Below are 27888 nucleotides of genomic sequence, written 5' to 3'. Positions count from 1 at the left end.
GTTCACCGTGCTTTTAAGCCCAAATAAAAGAGAAGTCACTATCTTCCCCCTTTTCAGCAGCACAGTAGCCAAGTCGTGGAGAAAACTACAATCCTGTTTAGCTTCTTAGTGCCTAAGAGTAAGCATCCTAGAAGACTGATAAACTTTTCTTTTCTACAGTACTGTTTTCCATCCAAATTATGGAATATGATTACTTCACTGCTTTGAAGGGGTGTGGAAGAAACAGATGTTTCGTATCCTATCAGGGAGCCGGTAAGATTTAGAGTGAGTCAACACTAATGAATTAAACTGTATACAGAAACATTCCTGGGCACCATAGTGCAACGTTATTCTAGTAAACTGTCAGAACAACCCCTGGCATGGTTCTGGCCCACAGCACTAGCACAATCCAAAACAGTACCCAGGCCTGGTTCATGAATTAGAGCATCCCATGGAACAGTACCCCATAGGCAGTTTGCCTACAGCTACTCAGGTTGGGAGGCTAAGAAAGTCTGTGCATGAGCACAGGCTATTTTGTCTCAGTTGACCTCAGTGTCCAGGAATGTTCCTGGGCACATTTAAACTTATGAACATAAATATAGCCTTAGCATCCCAAAAGATCAACTCAGAGTCCAAGTAGAAGCTTCGGTGAATTCAAGAAGTCCAAGGTTCTTACAGGTGTCAGGAACATGAGACAGCTGAGAGACCCCAAGGTTTGGGAATATGTACAAGAAAGTTGGTGGGAAGCATGAAGAACGTTCTCATACTGCTTTCTCCAACACATTTTGATTGTTTGTTATCAGCTCCTGGTATATTAAAAGATGTATGGGATCAAACTGCATAAACAAATGCTTATTAATATACTTATTTCTGTTCTTCTGTGTGTATTATTAATGCTTCTCTAGGCTCCTTTTCTATACACGCACACCATTTTTATGCAATGTCATTCACCTCCCTGAAACTGAAGTGGGGAAATCCCATTTATCAGCTGAATATACAATCCAAACAATTGTAAACAGTCAGTAGCATTTAGAAGTTAAAATTGCCAAGTATCTATTTTAGGCTTCATTATTTGATTAGGTATTACATGTATCCAAGAGATAAACTGACTGAAAAAAATCAAAACCAGTTTAGGATGAAGACTTCAAGCAGACTACCCAAATTGCAAACTAATATAAATAGAAATAAAAGGCAAAACTATTATTCACCCCTTTCTTATACAAAAGATAAATACTTCTTAGTTGATAGAAAGTTAATGCGACTATGAGCTTACGGGATTTGCTCTCTTCTATCAAGGAAACTGTAAAAGTATTAGGCAACCTTTTTCTTCAATACACTGTCCTTTGTAGTTTCGCTCACATCTGACTTCTCCACACAGGAGAGAAATGGAAAGTCCTTTCCATATTAATATTTAGATTATTAATATTAAGAATACTTTCTGTAACAGATAGATCTGTACTGTCCAGTAACAGAGAGCCAAAAGAAGATAACAATGTTGTAATTATGTCCTGAGGACTGTACTGAACAGCTCCAAGAACTAAGTCATGCATCTTAACATATGCTAGGTATAAAACACGCATCTGATGGCATCTAAGCTGGTTCAGAAAAGGCATCGATCTTTAAATTCTTCTAAAAGATAACATAATCAGTATTTCTATATTAGCAAAATATAACAAATGCTTATAAGTTCATTGGCAATGCAGTCTACAAGACCTAATTACTGTTTAGCAGAAGGAAGACTTTGCCATATTAATAACAGTGTAATTCCTTCTGCAATTATGGTGTTTCAGATCTACATGTGATTAGGTCTCATTTTTCATAAACAAAAACACACAATGCAAAGTCTACTGAAATGAAAAGGAAGAGCACTGTAATTATCTTAAAAATATGCAATTCTTCTGAAAATTACACTGCTCTATTTTGCAGTGTACTAGTCTTTGGGGAAAAAAAAAAAATGTAAGTTTAAATCAGTTTTAAATATCAAACCTTTACAGAAATCCATTGTTGTGGCAGAAAATTCAACGTTTACCTTTACATTGCATTCCTTGGCGGAAAAGGCCCTTAAGCAGCCGTTTGCAATATTGGCATATGGTGGGACGAGTGTAAGAGTGAACAGCAAAGGTGTGTGGAACCTTTACTCTGCAAAGCACCATCTTTTCCATCCAGATGGGACGGCCACTCCAGGAAGGAATCCGTTTACTAGGTTCTGGACAGCAGCGCTGGAATAAAGAAGGCATAAAGGACTTGCACCAAAACAGTCCAATGTAGAAAAAAAAGCTGGGGGGATTAGGGGAAATTGGCTCAGAAAAATGACTGGATATGAAAGGAATCTGGCCAAGAAGCTTTAAGAGAGCATTTTGGCAACATTAATGGTGTAATAATGTTACAATGTAATATTTTAAAAAAAAAAAGGCCTCCAAAAATAACAACAAAAAGGTGTAAAAAGCCTTAGCACAGGAAAGTATGTATGATTATTTCCACAGGAACTAAAAAAGGCCAAAAAACAAGGCCAAAGTTCACTCTTATGGCTTCTTTAGCAGTCTGGTGAGTCCCACAGACAGCACACACAGACCCGTGCATAGGGGGTAAAATGGAAAACACTGGAGGTAGGCAAAGCGAAAAACAATCATTGTATCATGCTGCCAATTTTTAATAAACAGAGTGCTTTGCATAATTTACCAATCTAGGCAAAAAAGTTGGAAAACTAAAAACAAATTTGGGAAATTAAAAAAAATTGTTTTAACTGAATTTAAAACAAAATTTTGAAATCAAGACCAAAACTGTCATTGAATATCTTAGGGTACGTTCAGCAGGATAAACTTACAGTTACTTAGATTACAGGAAACTGTAAAGAATTGCACATCTGATCTAAAGCATTGCAAGACTGCTGAAAGAGGAACTGCAAATCTGGTAAGATATTATTGACAGTCTATGCCAAGTTTTGGAAACAAGACAGCTAACAATATCAAACAGATATTAAATAGGCACACAGAAATCAAAAATAGGAAATCCTATGGGAGGAGAAATACTGTTCTACCTGTACTGAAGAAATCTTAGCAATAGCTACAAAGCGTCAGACTAACTTTCATGACTCAACACTAGGCTTCTTAGTCTCTGGCTAAAAAATATGATGTTCTTCAACTACGATCTACATAATTTATGATTTAAACAAAGGTGAGTAGGAATATAAAAATTTATTGGACTATAAAATAATAGAAATTTAGATAAGTAGGAAAGACTGTCAATAACACTGCTTTTATCCCATGGTAAAAGTGGCCATGAAACAAACTGATCTAAAAAACAAAAATCTGTCCTTTCTTATGCTCAATATAGTTGCAATATACCCAACAACCTCTCAGCAATCATAACCACCATTGTAACAAAAAAACTACCACAGATGACAGTTCTACAGTAAGCCCTTCATCACCTACACCCTCTTCAATGGGATGTGTGTTTGTGTTTTTGTGTGTTTTTGTTTGTTTTTGTTTTTTTAAAGATTTGTGAAAAGCTTAACAACATATCAGGAACATATCAGGAACTTCTCTCCTCTCTCAGAGCATAAAAGCATACAACTGGTACTGTTTCACCCAAGTAGCTATTCTATACTGATACTGTAATTACAGAATAAATCTGTACTGTAAAGTAGGTAAAGTATTTTATCATTCCCTAAATCAAGGTTCTCAAAGTTCACGTTATCACGAGTGACAGATTAATGACAAAATTATACACAGAAGCTATAATTTACTTCCAGCTTTATTTCTCACAGTAATAATAGTTATCAGTAAATGTCACAGTCCAAAACTCAAGAGATTCTGAAACTCAGACTTATGAATGAACAAAAAACAATCATAATGGTTAAGGTCAGCTCTCCATACTCATCTTAAACCACTTACAACACTAGCTAGTGCCCCAGAGGCTAAAGGACTTAAACCCAGAAATACTTATTCCTCCTTTCACATTACATACCTCTTCAGAGGCAGAGGCTGTACATTCAGCTTGCACTGGTCTTGGAACTGAAAGTCCTGCTCCTGGTAAAGACACATTAGACAAACGCCTCTTTCTCACTCCACTACAGTTATTAGGGATCTTGAAGGCACATCTCTTATGGTAGTTTAATCCACAACCTGAAAGAGAAGATTTTCACACACACAACATTTAAAGTAACAAATATAGTATCTGTATTTTGATAAAGTAGTTAAAAAGATAACCCAGGAAAATGGTAAAGATAGAAACAAATTGTTCTATTTAAATTCTCTTACTGTTCTTAATGTGATTCAGAGCAAAAACTTTGTTTGTACTGCTTGCCTAAACACTGCCTTTCAGTAAGCACAGCTCTAGAAACAAGGTCTAAGATTGAAGCAGCTGATCTTTCTCCTCACTTCTCTTCCCACTAGGAGGCCTTCATCACTCCCTCACTTTGGAACATAAGAGCCAAGAGGAAGCCAGTGAGCAGGCAGTGTTAGTACCTGACAGCAGGCTGCAATATGTTCCACAGTCCAGCTGGATGAAGGCCACAAGGAAAGGGATTCCCCTTTGGGATTCTCTCCAGAATGCGTGTTCCTTGTGCAAAGAGCACACACTCATAAGCTAACTATTTTTCAAAAGTGGGAAACAAGGGCGCTTCTTAAATCATTTGCCCAAGGACACAGAGTCTGCGTTAAAGCCAGGATAAGAACTCAGGTTTCCTGACACACAGCCCGTCCTCACACTACCAAATGCTACATTTATCATATGCTGACGTATCAGCTGAAAAACAATTTCTTTTTCCACGTCTGATATGATCATACATACTCAAAAACACACTAAAAGTCATAAACAAACTTACCTTCACATTTTAATCCTTGTCGTACCAAACCCCAAAGCATCTCTCCACAGTAGTCACAAAAAGTAGGAGCCTTGTAGGAATGCACATAAAGTGCATGAGGGCGAATCTGGAAATCTTCAACTGTAGCCAAAGCTTTTAAAAAATTGCAGTAAGTTAAGTTTCTTGCCAAAAGATCATCACGGATTTATGGAAATAATATGTTATTTTAAAAATAGCCGTTTCAAAGAACACTACTGAGCTGTTTAAACATCAGTATTACATTGTATACCATTTAAATATGTACGTAGAAGATTATACAGTTTTCAGTAAGCTTTTTTAGTGAGGAAAAAAATCACTGGACTCTGCAGGCTGATAGCCACAACAACCAGTCAACAGTATGACTCATAACAAAATACCCAGCCTTAAGGTTTTGTTTTTTTCTTTCCTGTTGAGAACCTCACTAAGTCAGGACAGAAAATCCAACAGGTTTTTAAGATCAACTTATAGGCAAACATTTGATAAAACAGTTTAATTTTCAAGTTGTTTGTAACCTGTGCAATTTTTAAACAAAGGACAGCGCTACAGGTTAGATTTTTATCTTTTAAAGGACTTTTTCAGTAAGGTTATTGAATTGAATTCGACATCTCTGTCAAAACAGAACAGTGGAAAAGTTTCTAGGAAACACAGAACACTGCTAGGGCAGTTTCCATTTCCTTGACCAAGCACAGACAGTTCTAAATGTATTTTTGTCCCCTTTTTTTTTTTTTGTGAATGTAAAAAAAGTTGCATTTTATGCCATGGTTACCTTGCCCTGATACCCACTATTTCATGATTATCAAACCACATACTACCATTTCATTTTCAGATTCCTATGTCTTATTTTAAAACTCTACAGAAAGAGACTTATGTGTTTTCAAATGCCTTTGTTTCTGGTGGTCTGTCTCTGTTGATATGAAAAGCGTCCGAGATTGACACCAGAGGTACCTGCCCTTGGGTGGATTCCAGAGGAAGTATTATGCCAAAGAAATTATGATCAGTCCAAAAAGTGAAAAGACAAAGTTGCCTTTTTTGAAATTGTTTTCAAACCTAAATGCACAAAACAGATTTTCCAAATGTGCCATTAACCAGAAATAACGAAAAGCTCAAACCAAGATGATCTGTTACTGAATACCCTAAACATGCTTAGAACAGTAGGTCATGCAAAGCAGCCAGAACTTGGCCTTAGGACTCTGAAAAATCAGACTTTATTGACCTAAATTATAAATTTAATCCCATTACACCCAATCTAGAACACAGGCTCAGTTTGACAATTAGATTCCAAAGAACTGCTCAGCACTAGTCCAGCTTTTATTTCTAATTTCACTGACTAGCTATCCATTGCTGGCTTTTGGTCAACTTCAACAGGGTATTGGTGACACCTATAGAATCCGAGATTATAATCAAGTTAGGGTAGGTTTTTTCCTACTACACATTGTATAATAACCACCACTGCTAAGGACTTGATCATTTGAAAGAAATTGCCTTCAAATACTACAATAACTTTTAAGATTGTCCCTCTAGCCATGATTCAGCAACCACATTTATATGAAGATTTTTAAGCAGTATAAATCAAACAGCAGAAGTTGCAGAACAAAAAAGACAAGACTTAAGGAAAAAAAGGGGGTAGGGCTGGAAGAGCAAAATCTAAATCCTATCTCTACCTCAGCTTCAATAATTAATAAACTTAAAAGTTAAAATATGATAATGAAACAATACAAAGTTCATCACTGAAGCATCGTGCCATTTGGATTTTCTTGCAAATTTCCCCCTCCCAAAAAACAGTGAACAGATATAAGACTGTTCAGTCAGTGAGCTCAAAGCCTGGTAACTGTTCCATACAAAGTCCTACTTTTTCTTTTTTTTTTTAAAGCTACCGAATAAAGCATTGTTACAACAATACCTACCAGAGAGAACAACCTCAACAAGATCGCCTTCGTGTATCTCTTCTGCTGATGTGATCCGTTGCAAAATATTATCTGAGTTCAGGTCATGACGGAAGAGGAGAATTTTGTCATACATGCCAAAAAAACCACACTCTGGGAACTGCAATAGAAAGAAAACCAAACTCTAAATTAATACATGGTCTTAGCTAATCCCATAAACTGAACTTTTTCAGTAACTACAAAATTTTGAGTGTTATAAGCGTGCCATGAAAACAAAACTGATCTGGTTAACTTATTTTAAGAACTGAAGCATTATCTGATTTGAAATGCAGCATAAGAGAAAAAGTAATAAAACTCAAACAAAACTCGCTGCTATCAGTTTCTTCCCTGCCTCCATCCCCGAGGGGTCACAGTTTTAAGCAAACCTGAGATGGAAGAAAGCTTGGGTTTTTATTTCTTTGAGTTTCTAAACTATCAGATATGCATAATCAGTTTGCCATCTGAAAGCCAAGCCAGCTCTTTCCAATTCAGAAACCGCCAACTGTTAAGTCTTATTTTACAGGCATTCTGGTCAGGAGGTACTCTGATCCAGGCACTCCAATAGTGCCTGAAGCATTTTTATCGATGACTGAGCCAAAAGAAGATCCATATCACTGTTTTGCAATGGTTTAGACCAGCAAACGCAAGAAAAAATTCAGTTCTTGCCAAGGATAGAAGATAAGCTTCCAAATCCATACAGGGAGAGATATGCTAAGCAGCAGGCCACTTTTCCATGACATTTCACTGAAAATAGCTTCCTCATTCTGTATTTTCCTCACTCTTCAAAACATTGTCAAACACGAGCAAAACCTCTTAAAATGAGGAGGTTAAACACAGATGGATAATTCACCAAGGGAAAAGAGCAGGAAGAGATCCTGGATGGTAATGAGTACCACTCAACCAGCTTCTTTGACCTTTGTGTTTAAATAAGAATTCTCTCTCAGGGTGTGAATAAGCATACAAAAATGCTTCACAGCAAAAGGGAGGAAGAATGTGGGAAAAAGATATGGAATAGCATACAACAAGCTTTTAATTATCAGGCAAAAAACAAACTACAGTTTGGTAATTCAGATCTTGCATAGTCAATAAGTAACAGGGCACGAACTGCAGGAAGCTCACGGTCTATTAGTTTTCCTTAAGTAAGATAGCCAAAGACTCGTTTCTACCAAACTTAAGACTTAAAACGAAGGTACTCGTCATGCCCATTGCTCTCACACCCCTCACTCAGAGGAGAAATAATTTCTTCTTTCTGGTAGCAATTTCATCAAAAATACTAAGTCGGCCTTCTGTTTTGTTGTGCACACCCTGCATACTTACATCACTACACATAATACTGAAGAATCCCCATGTTTCACAAAGCATACTATCTACTTGGACAGTCAAAAAAGAGAGGCAACAACTGTGTCGTTTAACACATGCAAAGGAAAAGATGGACCTGACAAAAGGATGTGGCCATCAGGAGACAGTTAACCTACAAGAGGTTCTCCAGTACCAAGAGTCAATTCACTGGGCAGATGCCAAACCAGCAGACTGCCTTCTCTGTCTCTTGGCCCAAGCCCTTAGATTCCCAACATAAATTTGGTACTCTTTGTACTCTGTACAGTAGCCATGACAGTACAGATATGACAGCAGCACTAGATCCCCTGTAAGTTTGTTTAAACCTTTAGACAATAAAATGCTATTGTTTAGAATATCTTCTGTCATCTGTAAATACCTAAATGAATTCCTCTCTTACCATACTATCCCAGTATATTCATCCACAGCATAATCTCGTTCACAAAATATCTACGAATATTCTGAATATTACATTCTTTCATTCTCCGAACGAGTGTTTGTATTAGGAAAGCAAATAAAAAGCTTGAAAAGTGGCTGTGCTGCCCAAATCTACCTCTCAGCATCTCTGCAAGTATGCATAGGACTTTATATTCAGAACACGCACAGATATAGTGTACTGGTAATTCTTCTGCAGGAAATGACATTTCTTCATACTTCAAACAGTGCATTAGTCCGATTTAAGCTCCAATTCAAAATACCAGTAGAATTTAACCAGTGACATTTTCAGTTGGGCTCCTAAATCTCTTGTTGCTGTGCATTTAAGGTTAGTGTGATTGGGTTGGGTTTTTTGTTTGTTTTGTTTTGTTTTTTTTTTTTTTGGGGGGGGGGGCGGTGGGAAGCACTTTTTGTCTAACAAGGCAGTTTACCTTGCAAGGTAATCTCATTTAAACTTTCCTCAGCTTCAGGACATAAGCATATTTTGCCTTTTGATATTATTTGGTTCATTTCCAGCTCACTACAGCTGTTCACAAGGGGAAAAGGGCGGGGGGAGTTAGAGTAGATGAACCTTGTCATGAACACTGCATTCAAAAGAACATATAAATGCTTCAAATATAGTTTTATACAAAACCTCTGATGATTTTAAAACATCCATCTCAAAATTCTCACTTCCCCAATGTGGTGATCTCAGGACACTTCCTTTAAGTCCTTTATCAATCACATTAATGACAAGTTCTTTTCTTCAAATGAAGCCACCTAGATTCTGAATTATTTTTTCCCCCCTTGTAGATTGGTCTTCCAATTAGTGCCATCCTTTTTATAAGCCAATAATAGTAGAGAATGAGAGCTTCTTGAAGAGATACATCTTCTACTATTGTGTTCAGCAGAAAAATATGATACAGAGTCTTAGGAAGATTGTTCCTACTCTAAGAAATAATCAGCTATGAAACAAAATGGAATGTCACCGTATGAGCACTGCACGTATGTATATATATGTGTGTGTATTACCTATCTTTGGTTAGCCTACACACTCATGTTCTAAACATCCTCAAAATCACCTCTTCCAAAATGATGCAAAAACCAGTTTTAAGAAAATCTTTTTCTCTAAAACATAATTGTCTCAATACCTAAGAAGTTCAAAACTCAGTCATGGGCTGTTACTCATTTGAAGCCTGGCGTATTACAGGCCAGTAGGAACCAAATAGCAGATTACACTCTTTATTCCAAAGTATAAAATGCTCATAATTAGTAAGCTTTGCATAGAGTGCCTCCTAAAGTTATTCTAATAATGGCAGAGTTATCAAAAGGAAGCTACTATAGCTCACCCTTACCATGCTCAAAATGTATTGCCACTATCTCTGACACCTCTAGATTTTCCCACCTTCCTTCCTCTCAGTTAAATACAATTTACTTTTGGTGAACGCATTCTTTCAAAAATGTGCATTTACTGATGAAGAGCATGAGTTTTCCTCTGTATTATAGGTCTGGAATAACTGAACTGTCGCACTAAACAAGTCTCTTACACAAAAATAAACATCTTGCATTTAGAATGCATCAAACTTTGATTACACTATTTTTAAAAAAAAACTTGTGCGTGTATGCATATGCACGGACACTGCAAAACCTCTGATACAAATTTTATTCCTCCAAGAAATTCTTCCATTTATGGCTTGCTCAAAAATAGTGAACTTGTCACTTTCTCCGGTTAGGTGGAGGTAGATAGTGCACTTATTATAAATAGAACATTAATTATAGGAACTTTTAAGATGCTAAAATTGCATGCTGACCTAAAACATCATCCTCTCTATGCAAAAAGGAATTTCATAAAAGTTGAATATGAAATTACATACAATTATGAATCGAAACGAAAAGCTCAAGAATTCCAGCACCAACTAAGATCAACACTAGGAAGCTAGAGTCAGAAAAAAAAACAAAAACAAAAAACAAAACAATAACAGAAAAACCCACAACGTTTCAACCACCCAGAACGTGTGGGAAAAGCCATTAAGAAGTACATTCACTTTGCTGACATCAAAGAAACTCTCAGGATAACGTTCCAGGAGATTCAGTGGCCATAAGGAGCTATTTTTCCATTTCTTATGAGAAGGTAAAGGAGTTTCTCACTGTCCAGCTAATGCAGGTGCTCTAATGGTTCTTTATACCAAATCACAATAAATCTTCCTCCAGCTCCATTAACAGAAAAATACAAATCCATAAATCTGGATTTTCAGGAAAAAAAAAAAAAAGAATCATAAAACCCCTGTGCCTCAAATAACAAGAAAACAAGTTATGTTTATATTTTCATAATATATGAAGTTAGTTTTATTCGCTCATACTATTATGCTGTTTATTGGAGCAAACTTAAAATTGGTATCAATAAGAGAATGCCAGCACATTAATGTTACAATCAACTTTATGTTCTCGACAACTTTTAATAATAGCATATCAATTACACTATGCTACTGAATAACTTAATTCCAACAAGAGGGAGAGAGAATCAACATGAATCTGGTACGTACCTGACTGCACATAAACGTCACACTTTATATTAACGCAGACAGTGAATTTCAACTGCCAGAAGGGACAACTGGTGGTTCAGAGAATTAGTATCAGCTCTCACCCTTTGTACTCATTTCATAGCGCCACTTACAAACATAGATTATAAAGGATCCACTAATAGCATATTTCAGAAGCATAAATCTCCTTCTTTTGACAGAGATATGTCTTTGTTTATTCTTTTTTTCATTCTTTGAGGTCATAAACCTAACTTGCAGTTGTCAGGGCATCCCTAATCATCATCCTCTACCTCACTAACTGGAGATCACGTAATCACATATCAAGATACATTTATTTTAAACGTTATAGCCATATCTATTCTGAACTTGACATCATGTGTCCATTCTCAGGTATAACTCTTCTATTTAAGGTGTTTTAAACATACCTATTAATTTTAGTTACTAAAAAGTATTAGCTGATACAATAACTAAACAGTCCAAGTAAACACACAAATCCTTTCTGTAATAGCAAGTACAATCATTAAACATATCAGATTTGAGTGTTACATTCCTTAGAAAGCAACTTCAACATTAATTTCAAAGTTTGTAACTATAACCCTATTGCCTGTAATTAAGAACTTGCTTTCAAATAAATCATACACTCAACAGGGCTAAATTAGTTTCTGTGGAAAAATAGTATTAAAGGAAAAAGAAGTAAAGTTATCTACTACAGATTGTTAGAACTGTTGGCATCACATCCTCATGCAGTTCTCTATTAATAAAACTGACCTCCTCAGTTGTAACTACAGTATAAAGTCCCCACATTATAGATGTTTTACTGCTTTCCTCTCTCAAAAACACAAGTATGCACACACAGATTAAATGACTGTGAACCCAAAAGGTTACATCTGCAATATTTAACCTCATATACCTCTATATACAAGCTTCAGCTTGACCAGTAGCATCTAGACTAAGAGACAGAGTTGCAAGCCCAAGCCGAACATGACTAACAGTAATCTATGCCATTTATCATGGAAAGTCCATCACAAAACCCAGTCACTGTATGCCTAATCTCCATTTCTGAAAGAGTCTTGCCAAAAACCAAAAAAAAGTTTTGGAATATGCTTTGTTCATCCATGCTAAGCAGTTTGCATCACTACAAGCTCTCCTGCTAAATCCACAACAGGGACAAGCATAGCTGGGGCACTTCATCATAGCTCTGTTAAATATCAAGCCTTTTGAGTCTGATGAATGAATTCTACCCTTTCTTGCATGGCCTTCCCCCCCGCCACCCGATTCTCTTGTTATAAATGAACGCAGGCCCCAACCCAAAGATACCTCTCTGATCAGTCCTTTCTATACAGTTCAGCTCAAATTACACCCCTCTGCCCCCACTTCATTCCTGGGCGCCCAAGCAAGGGAAGCTCTGGCTGGCTGCCCTCTGCATGGCTGGCCCTGATGAGCTGCAGGTGGCTCATCAGAGCCTGTGTCTCAGGCACTTGGCTGGGTTTTGATGGGGAGAGCTGTGCAAGCAGCTTTGCTCCCCACAGCCACACAGCGCCCTGCTCTCTCCTCTGCTCCCCAGTACGTTTGGGAATAGAGTATGCTGGCCAAGAATAACCTCATCTGCGAACAAGGTTTTTTTATTTCAAGTGTTATCTTTTAACAGAACTTTTATGCAAAGCTTAAACTATGTTCAAGTTGTACACTACCAGATTCTTCTCTCTGTACTACAATAAAGTACAGCTTTTACAGCTTTCCTTATATTCAATTACATGAGACTTAAGGAGGAACACTATCCACTTCTTTTGAAGTGTTAAGAGCTCATAACGCAAGCTTGAAAACGAAACTCACAGCAGAGCTTCTTAAAGCCTGTTTTATCTTACAGGATTATGTAGCTATTACTCTCCTGCATAAAAGCCCAAACAATCTGCACAGTGACTCAAACATATAAATTGCTAATCCCAGTGTTACTAAGTTTCCTAAAAGCAAAATGAAGACTGTTCCCAATGTAGCAGCTCCAAAAGACCATCTAACTACAGGAACTCACTTGCAGGAAGTCTGCTTATGCAACAAACCGTGCCAAGCTCATCTCTGGTGCAAGTACCTCAATATCATTAACTTACACAAAGAACATACGTGAGATCCTTTGTACATACAGAGTTCTAGCACCAGTAATACTACTGCTGCATTACTAGATTTAAACCGAGAAAAACAGTCGATGTGCCTACAATTAGACATACTGCAATACTTTTAGTATTTTAGTCGCATTATACCCTTCTTTTTCCCCAGAAGAACCTCAAAATACAGCAGGCCAGTACTGCTGGAGCAAAACACGCAACTGGGGTTTCTTTCTATCTTGGCAGTAACTGAAAAATCACTCTAGTTCAAGTTCCAGGACTTACTTTACAAAGTTCTGGACCAGTCGCCAAAAATTCACACTAGGGAAAAGCGTAGGCGGATATTGTTTCAAGGTCCAATATCTCATGACCCATCGTAACTCAAAACAAATGCTTCATACCACTGAAAGTTAATCCCACTGTCTAATAGTACAAAACACCCATTACCTTGGAAAGTCTCTTCGCTCACTGAAATCACTCCAACTTATTATCCCGCATCCCTACCCAGCTATCCACTCCCACTCTTTAAAACCTTGTCCCAGACCACTTTATCCCAGGGAGAGCTAGGCTTCAAACATCATCTTGTACGAGATCTTTCCCTCACTAAATGCCTCAGTACAGACATACTTGGACTACTGCTTGGCTAGGTTTTCCAGCATAAAAACCTATTACCGTGCTTGTAAATACTCATCTGCCCCACATACATCAGCGCCATACCCCCTAGCATTCCCCGATACCCATATTCCCAAAGGCCTATTTGCTTCTCATGCCCCAACTATTACTCTGCTGCCCTATTTACCTCATACAAAAAAAAAGCAGGTGGTAAGTCAAGAAGGCAGACCAAGGGGGAAAAAAATGCAAGTGTAACTGATGAATACAAAATGTGATTTGGATTAATTTTAGTGCCATTCAAAAATAAGCATTTTGAACTACTACAAACATAAGCAGAAGAAAAAAGAGACAGTTACAGTACTGCTACCCATTTATGACACCAAATTACAAATCTCGTGTCGTTAATAACTTAATATGGATCAATCATAATACGGTTGTTCTTTTACTTCTCACTAGTTTGACAGTAAAACATCTGTTCCTCGTTAAGAAATCATACTAAGCTTCAAGTCGACTCCTCTGCCACTAACAGGAATGAGAGAACTCCCTACTGCCATGACAGCGTCCAAAACTTCAGAAGACGACTTATATTCATTCCTCATTTGGGGGTTTTTTTGACAATATAATCATTTAAATTATTTTAAAATAAACACTCTCTCGTCAGCAGCCATCACAGAATAACCAGCTACTCAAGGTACTGTAATTCAGCCCCTTTAAAATTGGGGTTGTTATGTATATGAAATAGTATGAATATACAGTTAACGGTTATTTAGTTGGAAAATTCTACAAATGGTTGTGTATTTCTCAAGTTATGCTCTTTCCTCCTCTAATTATCAAAGTAAAACGTTTGGATATATCTCCTCAAATTTTTGTCCCCAAAAGTCTACTCTGTCTTCAGAGAAAACTGGCCAACTTTCCAGCATTCCAAGGACTTCAGTCATAGTCCAATTATCAAAAATGAAATCCTACCTGGTCTCATTAACATGATAACCAAGGCTAGCAAAACAAGTACATATGTACTGATGGGACCACATTCAATTCAGATCATACCAACTGTTGACCACAGAATATTATGTACCAGCACTACAAAATTTATTAAAAGTAGTGAAAGTATAAAACTACAGAAACTGTAGAAACATTCACAAGTATGTGTGAATGTAAATTTGTATGTGTGGGATGTAAATTTAATTCCTCTTGAAGACGACTAGATTTCCAGTGATTGTGTTCTCAACAAATACAGGACTATACGTTATGTATTTGTTAAAGAGGTTATTAACAGATTAAGGCCTGAAGGCAAGTCAAAAACAACATAGCGGTTCACGAAACAATGGGGGAAATTAATTAACAAGAAAATATAAAGGATTGTTGGGAGAAGAGATTTCAGGTAAACAAATGAGAATAGCTTAGCGTATAAAAAGTAAGATGATTAAAAAAAACCCCGCATGGAAAGAATAGCCAAATATAGGTAAGATGAAAAAAATAAGCAGAGAGAGTCAGTAATTTAAATAGATGTGAGATTACACATAATCAGAGACTTGCTGTTGAGAGACAGCCAATTACCAGTGCAATTAAAAGAGCAGTGATCATGTTGGAATGCAGAAAAAGAAAGATGACAAAAACGTCTCTATTTTGCTAGCAGTAACACCAAACACACAAAAGTTACAGGAATAAAGATGAAAAACAACAGGTGCTAGATAAAGGTTTCAACCCCACATATAAGTAGGCAAGCACATTTTGAGAATACTGCAAAGAGAAAGTGAAAAAAAAAAACATACTATAAATGGGAGAGCGATATCAGAATTGTAAGCCTTTTTGGTGGAAAGGGTTTGTGAGAAGACCTGAAGCAGGGAGTCAAAGGAAGAAAATAAATTATTTTTGGAAGTAAGCTCAGGAAGGTGACATCCAAACCAAAAAAAAAAAAAAAAAAAGATACAAGGCTAGATCACATCAGATAAGAAAATGATACAGAGACATGAAACAAGTGTAGCAGACATGACTGAAACACTAGGTAAAAAATGAGGGCACAGAAAGAAGAAGAGACTGAGAAAATAAGATTGGGTAGTCTTTTCTTTCCTTTTACTTTTGAAGATTTGTTTAAGAATTACGACAGCACAATATTATGAAAGTACAGAGGAAAAATCTGAGGGCTGTATTAATCAGTATGACTTCAGAAACGCCTCTTTCATTTTGCTAAGCTGTGACCATTAGGATGGTTTCAGCAAAACGGAGAAAGAGAAAACAGCCTGGAACTGTACAGGTAAGCAACCTATCAGCGCTCAAGTCAAAGAGAAGGCATTAGAAAGGATAATAAAAATTTCACACAAACACCCAAAGACAGGCAAATGGCCTGCTTCAGAGCAAAATTTAACAAAGTTATTAGAAGAAAAGCACATAAAGAAGGAGGAAGCAGAACATGACTGAAAGTGAGAAGGGATGAAGGACAGGTCTGCAGATGAAAGGTAGATAATGGGCATTTCAGTATCATGAAAGTAAAGACGCAGGAAGACTAAGTAAAAGGTCACCATAAAAAAATCTTCCAGTTGCTAATGTTATACAAGTAATAGCACAAAACAATCAATAAAATGTCTTTTTTATTTATAGCTATTACTTTAACTAGAATAAAACAAATAAGCCAGACTAAATGAAGCATTTATAACATGCTGTCCTCCAATACTCTCAGTTAACAGACACTGAGCTACAATATTCCTCTTCAGACTGAGAACTGTATGTCTAGTACTTTAACACACAGAAGAAGACATATTTGAGACTAGAATTAATAATCTTTTGAAGCATCCCTATCAAGTTTCATTTCTGAGAACTTTCACTAAGCATTTCAATATACAATACCCCAAATATGGCACTTCCTCAATTTAAACTTAAAAAAAATACTTTTGTTGTTCCTCTCCTAATGTTTAAGACAGTTTTGAACAGAGCTGAGAGAGATGTCAAATATTTGTATTACTCATCTCCCTCTCCTTGCAGAGGCATGCCTACTGCCTCTTAGTTTCACTTCTGCTGATAATGCTTTTATATACCCTTCTGCAAAAACCTGACTGAGCTGCACTACAGGCAGCATCTGAAACAGGAAGCACAGCTGACCATCAACAATACAGCAAGACTTACAATGCAGAAAGCGCTATGAAAATGCATTAGCCAAACCCATTATTTATTTCTTAACTGAAATGCCCTCCAATATAGACCTTTGGGGGACTCCTTCCCCCAGCAAACTAATTCCCCCCCCCCCAAAAGGGAAAGTAAGGGAAAGGCATATAATTCATTTTTCTAAAGCTTCTGAGGATGCTATAATTATAAAACAAAAACAAAAGAGTTAAAATCCAGCCTTCTTGGAAATCTGCTGGAAATCATAATCAACATTTTTTGATACCATTATTGTAGCCATAAGTAGTAAGGCAGGCAATTCAAGCTCCCAAAAACCTGAGGATGGACAGATCTCTCTCCAAGCTTTTTTGGTCCAGCTATGTAGAGACTGAAATACGAATTAAAAGAACTAACTAAAAAAGATTTCCATTTAATTTTAGTAGAGTTAGGATACCATTAAAATAAGAACAAAGGTTATGAATAATTCCATGTAAAATAAGATATTCCTCCTTTTCAAAAAGGAAAAAGAAGTGCAAGACTAAATACATACTATTGACTGCAGAATTATCACAAGAACAAAGTATTCTCCTAAAGCTGGGAGCAATGAACTGGTCAAGAAAAGACAGTTTGAGCCAGCTGTGGAACGCCTGAGGAAGGGGAAGCTGTAACACTGCTGAATTCCAGAGGCATACCCAATACCTTCAAAGCTTTTGATTGGAAAAACAAGCAGCCATATGCATGACAGTACACAGCAAAACACGGTTTTCAACTGTTATGTAAATAAATACATAAAGATTATACTCATACAAGAATATTTCATATGTAACAGTTACCTGAGCTAAGAACAAAATCCAGACAGGACGTACTGTCGGATACAGGGGCAGAGGGAGGATACTGCCACTTCTACACTGGCTGCAAAACTACTTATGAAAGAGCAATGCACCACATATAAGGTTTTTTCTCCCCACGCTCACATTTCCTGATCAGTTTGCTGCCTGCAAACATGCTCTCACTGAGTAGTCATCTACCAGTAGCATCAGCTGGAGGACAGCATAAGCTGAATCAAAGCCAGATGGAAAGAGGAAGACAGTGATCCTGAATCCTAACCATTTTTTACTGTAGGTTAGACTAAGCATGTAACAAGTTTCTGAACTTGAGCTCAACTTTAGCCAAGCCTGCAAAGAACAGAGAGGAAAAACAAAAACAAATGTGATTATATTTGTTTCATCCTTCTTCAAGACAGAAGACAGGAAATATGCAGATGAAAAGAGAGAGTTGATACAGAAATAAAAAGCAGCACCTAAAATGCTGTAAAAAAGTGCATCTATAATGAATGGTTTAAAGAAAAAAAAAAAAGTTGAGCCACATAACTTATCTCTTAACAAAGGAACTAACATGCTGAACCACATTTTGGTAGCCCAAAAAGTCATAACGAAATCAGTTTGCTTGCTGATTAATTTGTAAAAATATGAAATAAAGATGCAAGATGTTGCGAGAAGAGGGAAAAATACACATAAGCATAGGCAGCTGAAAACTGATATGTTCACCTTCATTTTCTCTCAAGCCATTAAGTGAAAAAGAACCAAAGAAAACTAATCAATCATAAATACCATTCCAAAAATGAAAGACGAGGAGAAAGCAACTTAATAAAAATACTGTAACTTCAACATCTCCCTCCCCTCCCCAACCAGGAAAAGAGCAATTACTTCTTAATTATTTACATGAAGCAATGTTAGCTAATTTCCAGTTTGGTCAGTAGCACCTAACCTATAAAGCATGCTTATCAAGACAGCAAGATGAATGTAGCTTCCTTTTCAAGTAGTCAGAACTTTGCAACAGGTTAACCAAGACACATCTGAAAGACTATGCCAGCAATTTTTTCCCCCTTGGTCAACTGTCTCTAAATAGATAGAAGAGGACTATCATCAGCACAATATCTATAATAAGAGAGCACCTCATGTATTTCTTACATGGAAAAACAATATCAGGAAAGTATTAGCCATTTGGTGGGGTTTTTTTTTTTTTCAGTTAGTACCTAAAAAAATAAAAGGAAAAGAAAAGCCAGTATCACATAAGTCTTTAGGCTTGTAGAGCATTTCTGTAGCCAGAACTGGTCCTCTGATTACAGTTGGCCACACTGTACCAAGAATATTCTTTTACAGCAGTAGCAAGCATAAACCAGTAAAAAACAGAGATATTGGTGACAATCACAGAAAGGGAAAATATATATATATATATATATATATATATTCTCCATATTGGGAAAACTAATTCTTGTAGGAAGTTTATTACTAGCTCTTCTTTTATTAGATTTCATAAGACAGATTCTAACAGGAGGTTCTACTCCTTTTAAATTAAAAGCTCCCATCTTGGGAGTCAGCAAAATTTCTTTGTGCATAGCTTTGCAAACTTCTAACAAAGGCCTTGTCTTTGTATCAAACTTCTCAGCATATTCCAGTTACATGTTGTTATTGCTACCACAGTTTATTATAAAACAACTACGACGAGCAGAATGTGGTACTGTTACAGCATACCTTCTGGTAAACTATAGAGCACACGAGGTCTTTAACAGCAGAGAGGGACAAGTCCTGAGCTTCAATGGTGACAGTCTCTCGAGTGAGACCAATTTGCAGAAGGAATGAGACCCCATGCATAGAGCCCCTGGAGTTGGTGAGGCTCTGTGTACTGAAACTGCCATTGGAAAGTCGACTGGAGAGCCCCGACTGGGGGCTTGAAGACAAAGTTGGGGTTTGTGGTGCAGCAGCATGACATGTAGGCGGGGAAAACTTCTGTAAGGATGGAGGAGAAGAGTCGTTTGCTGACATCTGACTTGTTTTAAAATGTGGAGATCTGCCTAGTAGTCAAATTCTAACAAAAATATTTTGTCAGTCCTTGGTTTGAAATGAAGAAGAAAAAAAAAAAAAAGATACTCTAACTTTCCCTTTCTTAGTTCAGTAAAAGGCCCCTGACCAGTAAAACATGTTAATTTTCCCTTTCATTCTGTGCAAGCCAAAGAGTAAAATAATTTCAGCTGGAAGTTACTTTAAATTACAGGTTCTCTTTCTACAGTTACAATCAGCTGATAAAAAGCAGATTGCCTTTCCTTTAGCACCACATCCAGACAGTAGAGGCTTACATAAAGGCCTTAGAGAAACACATCAGCATTGCTTTTTCATAATGGTCCTTCATTTCTGTTCAAAAAAAAAAAAAAAAAAAAAAAAAAAACCTGATCTCATATAGAAACAAATGCTGTTAACTCATGAGAAATATCCTTTCACCTAATGCCACAGACCATATCTTACAGACAGGGTTATCTTCATGTAGATATCCTTCTAGAATTAAAAAAAAAAAAAAGAAAGAAAGAAAGAAAAAATTGAGTCCAGGTATATGATGAATCTATTCTTCCTCCAGAAATTCTTCTCTGAATTCACAGGACATGGTTAACAGATACTTTCACTGATCTCCAAGTTTTCATCTTTATAAAATATTTTATCTCGTGAAATGTAGGAGCAGAATTTTTGAAGACACAATCACTTTAAATGTAATCTCTAGGTTCACCCAGATAATCTCCAGCATCTTGAAATGTTGTACTCTGCCTGTGGGGGAAAAGATAAAATTATTATTTCACATGAAACGCGTAAAGTTGCATAGCAATATCATAACCACTCCACTTTGAAGCAGCAGAATCATTGATTTCTCGCATTTAAATATGTTGTAAATCAGTAACTTTTCACACTCACATTAATGGCTAATGACTTGTACATAACTGTTCTCCCACTGTACAATATGCAAGACAAATCAGGCCTAACACTTCCCAATATACTACCACATCTTTTAATTAACAGTAATTTAGCAAAGCACTTCAATTGTTAACGGAAAAAAAGGTTAGACCATGGATCTGCTCTTTAGGTATACGCTGAGAAGCTAGGAGGTAGGAAAGGAAATGTATTAAATGCATGGAAGTCTTGACAACACCGTAATGCCAAAACTCAAAAAAACACTATGTAACACGTACTCAGGAAAACATCTTAAGTACAGCATAAACTCTAACTGCAAGAAGATATTTACAGTTTGCAACAGAGCATTGGTTCCTTTGGGGTGGAAGGGAACCATTTAGTGCCCACACGCCTGCTTAAGAAGCAAGTCTGCCACAAACTTTTAAAATTCTGGATTTCTTTGCACTTCATGATCATAGGCTCAAAAACACTTGTTACAAGATGCTGTGCTATCTAAAGCAACATTACAAGCATTTGGAAACAAAAAACAAACACTCCTTCAAGTTTATGCTCTCTATTCCAACTACTCTGGCTTTTTAACGGTGCTGAGCAGGCTTATCTGGACCCAAGTAAAACACCTGTATTAAGGAACAAAGCGAGTCAAACTTGCACTCTAAAACTGTGGCAATGCGTTGATTTTTTTGATCAATTGTTAAGTTTTTGATCAATAGTTTAAATATGCTGAATCCTTTCTAACATTTACCTTTTAGAAATAAATTACATAATCTAATGCTGACCACTCTCTAATCTCACTTACTTCCAAGGAGCTGAGTGAAAATAGGTTGAATAACATTTTGGATAGCATCAGAACTGTAAATCAAGCTTATCTGATTTTACTCTACGTTCCCCATACAACTAATTCCACAGGAAAAAAAAAGTGAATGTAAAAGTAACTCAAATAAACTGAGACTATGCGTAACTACTCATTTTTAGAGGGGCACAGACCAATACAGGATATCAAAAATCAATAAGTTCATGCATTCTTCCTTTTATTATGCACAGAAAGTCTCAGAAAAGTATTACCCAGTCTAAATGAATTAAAAAAAAAAAGTTTATCACATGCAATATAAACTATTCTTACTAGGAATAAGGTCGATAATTAGTAGATCTATTTAATAGGTTTAGTCTGATATTTGCCAATAACTCAAAAACTTACCTCCACTAAATTTTTAAAAGGTAAATACAGAAACAGAGTTACATGGAGAGCAATACTGCAAGCAGCAGCTCCTGGTTGTGTGATAAAAATTCCTAACAGAGGCTCCAGAAGAGAGAACAATTTGGAACCTACTTAGATTTTCAGTGTAGTAATCTACAAATTATTCTTCGCAAGGACTCAAGTGCTGCTAGACACCTAGCAAAGACATCTGGAAAGACAGCTTCCATCTCAAAGAATATGTCAACCACGATAGAGATGAGGGCCATAAACAACCAAAAATAAGAACAAGAATAGGAGCAATGGTAACACTCGAGCATCTTTTTGGATAAAGCAGCTTTACAATTCAACTTTACGTGGAGCTCGACAATATTCATGTTTTCTACACACTGTTTTTCCTCTCCCTCGCTTTTCACAGATATCAGAGACAGCAAACACCAAACTTCAGGAGGGATCTAAATGAAAAACAGTAATGCTTAACTAACATAGTGGCAAATTAAAAAGTCGCAAGATGTGAAAGAATTAATAGGTCTCAGTAAAACTGAGCAAGTTAAATTTAGACAGTGAAAGCACACTGAAAAAAACTCACCTACACCTCTTTAATTAAAAACGTTAACTATATTCACCAAAAGTGTGATGCATTTACATTTACAAAGCCTTCTCATACCAAGCTTATTTGCATGTAAGCCTTTAACGATGTTTACTTTTGTTACTTCATAGGAAAGAGTGAATCTGTCTAAGAAAAGAAAATAATAGAAACTGCTCACTTTGTAGTCACAAAGCATAAAACGATTCAGAATATCAATATATAAAAATAAGTGCATACCGAAATTTATATCCGAGCCCATGATTTTATATTAAAAATAAGACGAGACCTCAGAGAAACTGCAAAGACAAGAGAATCCCATCAACCCTCTTCCCCTGCCGCAGAGTTCACACTTCAGCCTGCTCTCGCCTTAGAAGTGCTGACCCTCCCCTTCCTTTCGGGGCTGCTCCCAAACCAGGCAGCTTCTCCAACATCTGGCACTTGATTCGCCCTCGTCCCTCCCTGCTAGACACGATACGGACTTCAAGCCCCGCTCCAAGCGGCTCCTCTCCCTTTCCCTATGCACAAAGCGGGTCGCTTTACCGGTTTTTATCGGGAGGGACTGAGGCCCCCGCCGGGCAGCGGACGGGGTCGGGGCGGGACGCCGGGGCCGCCCGCAGGTGTCAGGGCCGGGGTTGCGGGCGGGCAGCCGCCACCGCGGGCCGGGCCAGGCCAGGGCGGGACCGGCAGAGGGAGCCGCCGGCGCCGCGGCGGGACGCGTCCTGCCTGCCGCGGGTCACGCAGCCCCGTCCGAGCTGGAGCTGGCAGCCGCCCGGCCCGGTTTAAATCCCCGCTGGCGGCCCGCCCGGCCGGCACGGCTGCCCGCGGAAATGATGTGGCCTCGGCCCGTCACCCCCACCCCGCACCGCCGGGCACCCCCGCGCCGGGGCGGAGCGGCTGCTGCGGCGGCGGCAGGGGGAAGCTGCGGGGGCCAGCCGCACCGCCCGCAGCCCCCGGGCGGGCAGGGCAGGGCAGGGCAGGGGCTGGCGGCCGCCCTGCCGCCGCGACAGGAACTTTCCGAGTCCGCCCCCACCCTTCCCCGGCGCGGCCCTGCCCCCCGCCCCCTGCGCGCCGGCTCCCGGCCCCAACGGCCGCCCAACGGCCGCGCCGCGCGCCCCCGGCCCCCGCCGCGCTCACCTGCGGCCCCGCCAGACGCCGGCTGCCCCCGGGCCGGAGCCGCCTCGCGCGCATCTCACCCGCCGCGCAGCCCCGCTGCTCCCCGCACACACCAGAGCCGCCCGGGACGGGGCTGCGGCGCGGGGGCTGCCGGGAGCTGTAGTCCCGCGCCCCCGCTCCGACCCCGGGCGCCGCGCCGAAGCGAACCACAAGCCCCGGCGTGCGCCGCGCCAGCGGGGAGCAGCCAGGGCGGCGGCGCATGCGCAGGGCGCCCCCGCAAGAGTTTCCGTTAGTTTTCTTGCCTGTGGCGGTTGGTGCCCTGAACCGTTAACGGGGCGGCGGGGCGCGGCGCGGCGCGGCGGGGCGGCGCCTCCAGCCGTTGCCCGCGCTCCATTTTGCAGCTGGCGCGCCGCCGCCCTGCTCGCACCTCGCCAGCCCTCTCGGGCTCCAGTCATGTCAAAACTTGGGTCCCCGCCAGCTCGCACCCGCTTGCTGTTGTGCCAGCGCCGGCCTCGAGTTTCCGCCGCTCCGCGGCCCTCCCGCTGCACCACAGGGAGCGCCGGCGGCCGGGCCCGGCCGGCCGCCAGCCCTCCTCGCCACCTGCGCCGCTTTCAGTTCACCTTTCCGGGGCGTGGGTGGCGCCGCGCAGCCCCGCGGAGCTCCCCCCAGGGCCGCGGACCGGGCCCCTTCGTCCCTGCACAGGAAATACTTGACCTGGTGTGTCACAGGATCCACTGGCTTTTTCATGGCCACGCCGCTCTGGTAGCTCGGAAGGGCTTTTTGCGACCAGCAAAAGTGCGGCTCCCCCTCCTTCTCTCGGTGGTCCTCGCTAACGAACTTCTAGCTCATGGCAGGAGTACTGACCTAGTACTGACCTTTTTGATGTGGTTGTCCCTTTGCTTGGTGTTATTACGCTTTAGCCCCCTGCCCTTCTAATGCTCTGATTCACCCAAATCCTATCTTCCCGGTCTGCGTTAATGATGCCACTTTTGCATCGTTGGCAGATCTCTGCACGCAAGATAGCACGTGTATATAGAGCAAAAACACTAAATAAAACTGGGCACAAGGCAAAACTGCATTAGTATCCTCCCTCCAGCCCAAAAGCTCCCTGTTAAAGACAACCCATAATCCTCCTTCTTGAATTTGGATTTAATTTCTGAGTATGAGCCTTAAAACCATATCCACTACTGTAGGCAGCTGAAGTCCAGTATGTATTTAAATTATATACCTGACTGAAAACACTAGGAAAAATACAAGAAAAATACAAATTCTCCACACAGCGAGTCAAAAGATGGAGAAGCTGATTAGTGCTTTGTCATTTAGAGTGCTGTTTGTAACACACATTTTTCATTTCCTTCATCTTGGACTGCTGAGGCCCAACCTAAAAGCCACTGAAGCTAAGTGGAGTCTTTCCGCTGACTTCATCCTATTTTGCATCAAACGTTGTGTAGTGCAGCTGATACAAAGCATAACAAGGTCCGTTTCAGCCTGTAGCCATCTTATTTCATAAATAATTAGCTTCAAGCTTCTTGTTGAAATCTGGAATTGCTTTGAACTAAACCTGTCAAAATTAATGGTTGATTCTGCTTTTAACTGGGCTGGAGTGCTAAAAACACTCTGGGACTTTTTAATGAAGGCTATTCCATGAATAGAGGATGTTCTTGCCAAAGTTCTGCACAAGATAACTCTGAGCAATCTTCGTTTCCTTTTTCCTTTAAAGTGAGACTCCCACACACCAACACTATAAGCATGGAGCTTGCTTCCATAAACATGATTTCTGATGTTTAATGCAGCAAGGAGTCATACCGTAGAGTTTTAAATGCAGCAAGCTTTTCACGTTCCAAATAACAGCCCTAAAAATAGCTGTTATTGTCCATTAACAGATGGATTTTAGGAATTACCTAAGTCATTGGGCAACGATTATGCTTCTTTGTAAAGAAGCTCAGCTTTATATCATCCAGTAGGGTTGATGCCATTTAATTTGCTGCCCTAAGCCGTAATAGCTGCTTTTTCATAAATTAGAACGGAAGACGGATTAGTTAAAATCAATTTATTACAGGACACAGAAAAGCATCAGACAAAACAAAGCAACTGCTATAAGTATTTAGGTGGTGATACTTTCTCCTGAATGAATGCTGCTGAAGGACCCGCTGTGTTCTGTTTGTAAAGATTTGTCTGAAACATCCGAAAGAAGCTTTGCATTTCAGCATCTCTACATGTACATTTATAAAAGCATATACATCTGTATGTGTATGCAGAACTGAGTTTGTGGGAATATACAGCACAGCATTATTACAGCATTAGATATTAGGGTACCAGTGCAGCATCATTATTGGAGCATTATTTGCACCAGCTGACAGTGTAAGCGTTCTATTTTGTAATTTTAGTGACTATCGTAAATTGTAATTTCCTCTGGACTTCTTCTAAGTTCTTCATCTTTTTCAGAACCCACATCATTTTTTCAGATAGCTGGCTGTTTTCACATCTCAGAGCTTTCCCTGCCAAAGCCAGCTGCACTTCATAAATTGCTACCTCTTATAGCTACAAAACATCAGGAAATAGTGGTAACTTTCATTGTATTTGTTTACTCTTGTAAAAAATTATTTTTCATTCTATATAGACCATTATGCCTGTACAGGCCATCTGCATTTGGAGCAGCTGTTTAATAAATCTAAAAATACATCAATTTTTTTCCAGTTTGAATTTAGTGCCTGTAGCATTTGGATATTTTGTAGCTGTAAATGGAAACTTTATGTATTCAGGCCCATTCACCACTCTGACGTTTGCAATATTTTCATATTATCTAGCTGGGTTACAAAGAAGGCAGTGCCCTAGGAGATAGGACTAGTGCGTTTGTTTGAGAAATTCAGTAAGCATATCCTGCCGTGATTATTGTTCACTGCTTTTGACACTGATCTTGCATAGCCCATGCCCCCATTCAGGATTTGCAAGATTTACAAGAAATGCTGAAAGAGGAACCAATATCTAAATGGACAAAATGTTAAAATTCATTTCTTTGCCCATCTCTTTTTGCAGTTCATGTTCTCCTTTTTTATCCTATTATGATTACAATAGAAGTGAAAGAGAATTAGGAGGTCAGGTTTGGTTTGGATAAAATCCTGAAATGTGGATGTGTCTCTGAATTACCTCATCGTCTTGGTTTGAGCCCTCAGCTGAACTTTGTTCTGAAATCTACCTCCAACAGAACAGTGAAAAGTTTAGTGCTAGGCTTAAACATTATGGAATCAAATTTTCCCCAGTATGAACCCACGAAGAACAAAATATGTATTTATATTATGCATTTTATATATGTGATCTTTCGGAATTCACTTATCCATCACTAGTTTTAAGAATGATCCCACAAACCCTTAAACCTGTTAGGTGGGCAGCCTCATTCAAATTATATAATCCTACCGAACCAGCTGTGAAATAAATATACAGTTATTTCCCTAAATTTGTGTTTTAGGGCTCACTTCCACTTTTCATTTAGCAAAGCTTAGTCTGCAAATGCTTCGGCCTGTGGAAACAGAATCTCTTAAACCTGAACGACCAAACGCAGTACTGTCACAGCCTCGTAAAGGGCCTCTTCCAAATGCACAGAAACCAACAGCAGATGGGCTGACTTAGATGAACACTAGTGCAAGTCCACAGAGCGCCCGTGTGCACTGGGCCCCTCCAGGCCCACGTGCTTCTTTATGAACGCCAGCCCTGCCACCCTTCCACCCTGGGTTTTAACAGTCACCTACTGATTTTTGAACACTCAGCAGCCCAGGCTGCCAAACACTGGAAATCCCAGGAAATATGTTCTACACTGGACCTATAGCCTTACCGCTGTTGATCAGTCAGCCATAGCTCAGCCTCCAATTTGCATCATATTAGGTAGCATCACAACACAACAGCACACGCTCACGCTCCTCTCCCTACCGTAGGCCTGTTAGTTGAAATTGCTGAGCATCGAAAATATATTTGAAACAGTGAAAGGTGCAGGAGTACAAATTCTCTAGAAAACGGGCATGCTTTAAAGTCGGCAGCATTTGAGAATGCATTTTTCCAGAGTGAATAGCTAAGGCAGTCGTTAAGGAAGGTGATTGCAGAGTGCTCAGCCTAAGCTCCTGAGAGGCAGTATGGGCTGAAATGCTCACATGCTGTAGCATTAGGGAGAGCGAAAGCCATGTGCAGGCCTTTGGCAGAGCTGCCTCGGGCTTCTCTCCTCCTGGAATTCAGTAGATGGCACTGTCACATCGACTGGGTTAAAGAAAAGAAACAACGCACCGATTGTATTTTTACAAATAGTTCGTGTTTTTCCTCCAATAATCTGCCTTTTCTCTCTCTAGAAGACATCTGATTACATCTATTTCAGTATCAAATTAATAAACCAACCATTTAAAATGTATAAAACAGAACAGCTAACCATGAA

The 27888-nt window shown here is 39.3% G+C and overlaps 1 protein-coding gene across 2 annotated transcripts in view; it reads right to left on the bottom strand.

Moving 5' to 3' along the window:
- The window catches only part of PRKD3 (protein kinase D3), a 48024-nt gene extending 24404 nt beyond the window's left edge, over positions 1–23620 (bottom strand). Inside the window, exons 1-7 of one of the 2 annotated variants that reach the window (XM_068939353.1) lie at positions 23493–23604; positions 22596–22654; positions 19375–20436; positions 6727–6865; positions 4805–4936; positions 3946–4103; positions 2009–2198 (exon numbers count right to left, since the gene is read on the bottom strand). In XM_068939353.1, coding sequence (XP_068795454.1) covers positions 2009–2198; positions 3946–4103; positions 4805–4936; positions 6727–6865; positions 19375–19665 — 910 coding nt within the window. In that variant the 5' untranslated portion in view covers positions 19666–20436; positions 22596–22654; positions 23493–23604. Of the gene's footprint in view, positions 1–2008; positions 2199–3945; positions 4104–4804; positions 4937–6726; positions 6866–19374; positions 20437–22595; positions 22655–23492 lie in introns of both variants that reach the window. The other variant, XM_068939352.1, reaches the window with a different exon arrangement.
- Between the last annotated feature and the right edge of the window lie 4268 nt (positions 23621–27888).

The sequence above is a fragment of the Struthio camelus genome, chromosome 3 (assembly GCF_040807025.1).
Source record: "Struthio camelus isolate bStrCam1 chromosome 3, bStrCam1.hap1, whole genome shotgun sequence".
In the NCBI taxonomy this organism is placed as follows: domain Eukaryota; kingdom Metazoa; phylum Chordata; class Aves; order Struthioniformes; family Struthionidae; genus Struthio; species Struthio camelus.
Note: the sequence above shows the minus strand (reverse complement) of the source record. Positions and strands in the feature narration are given on the sequence as shown.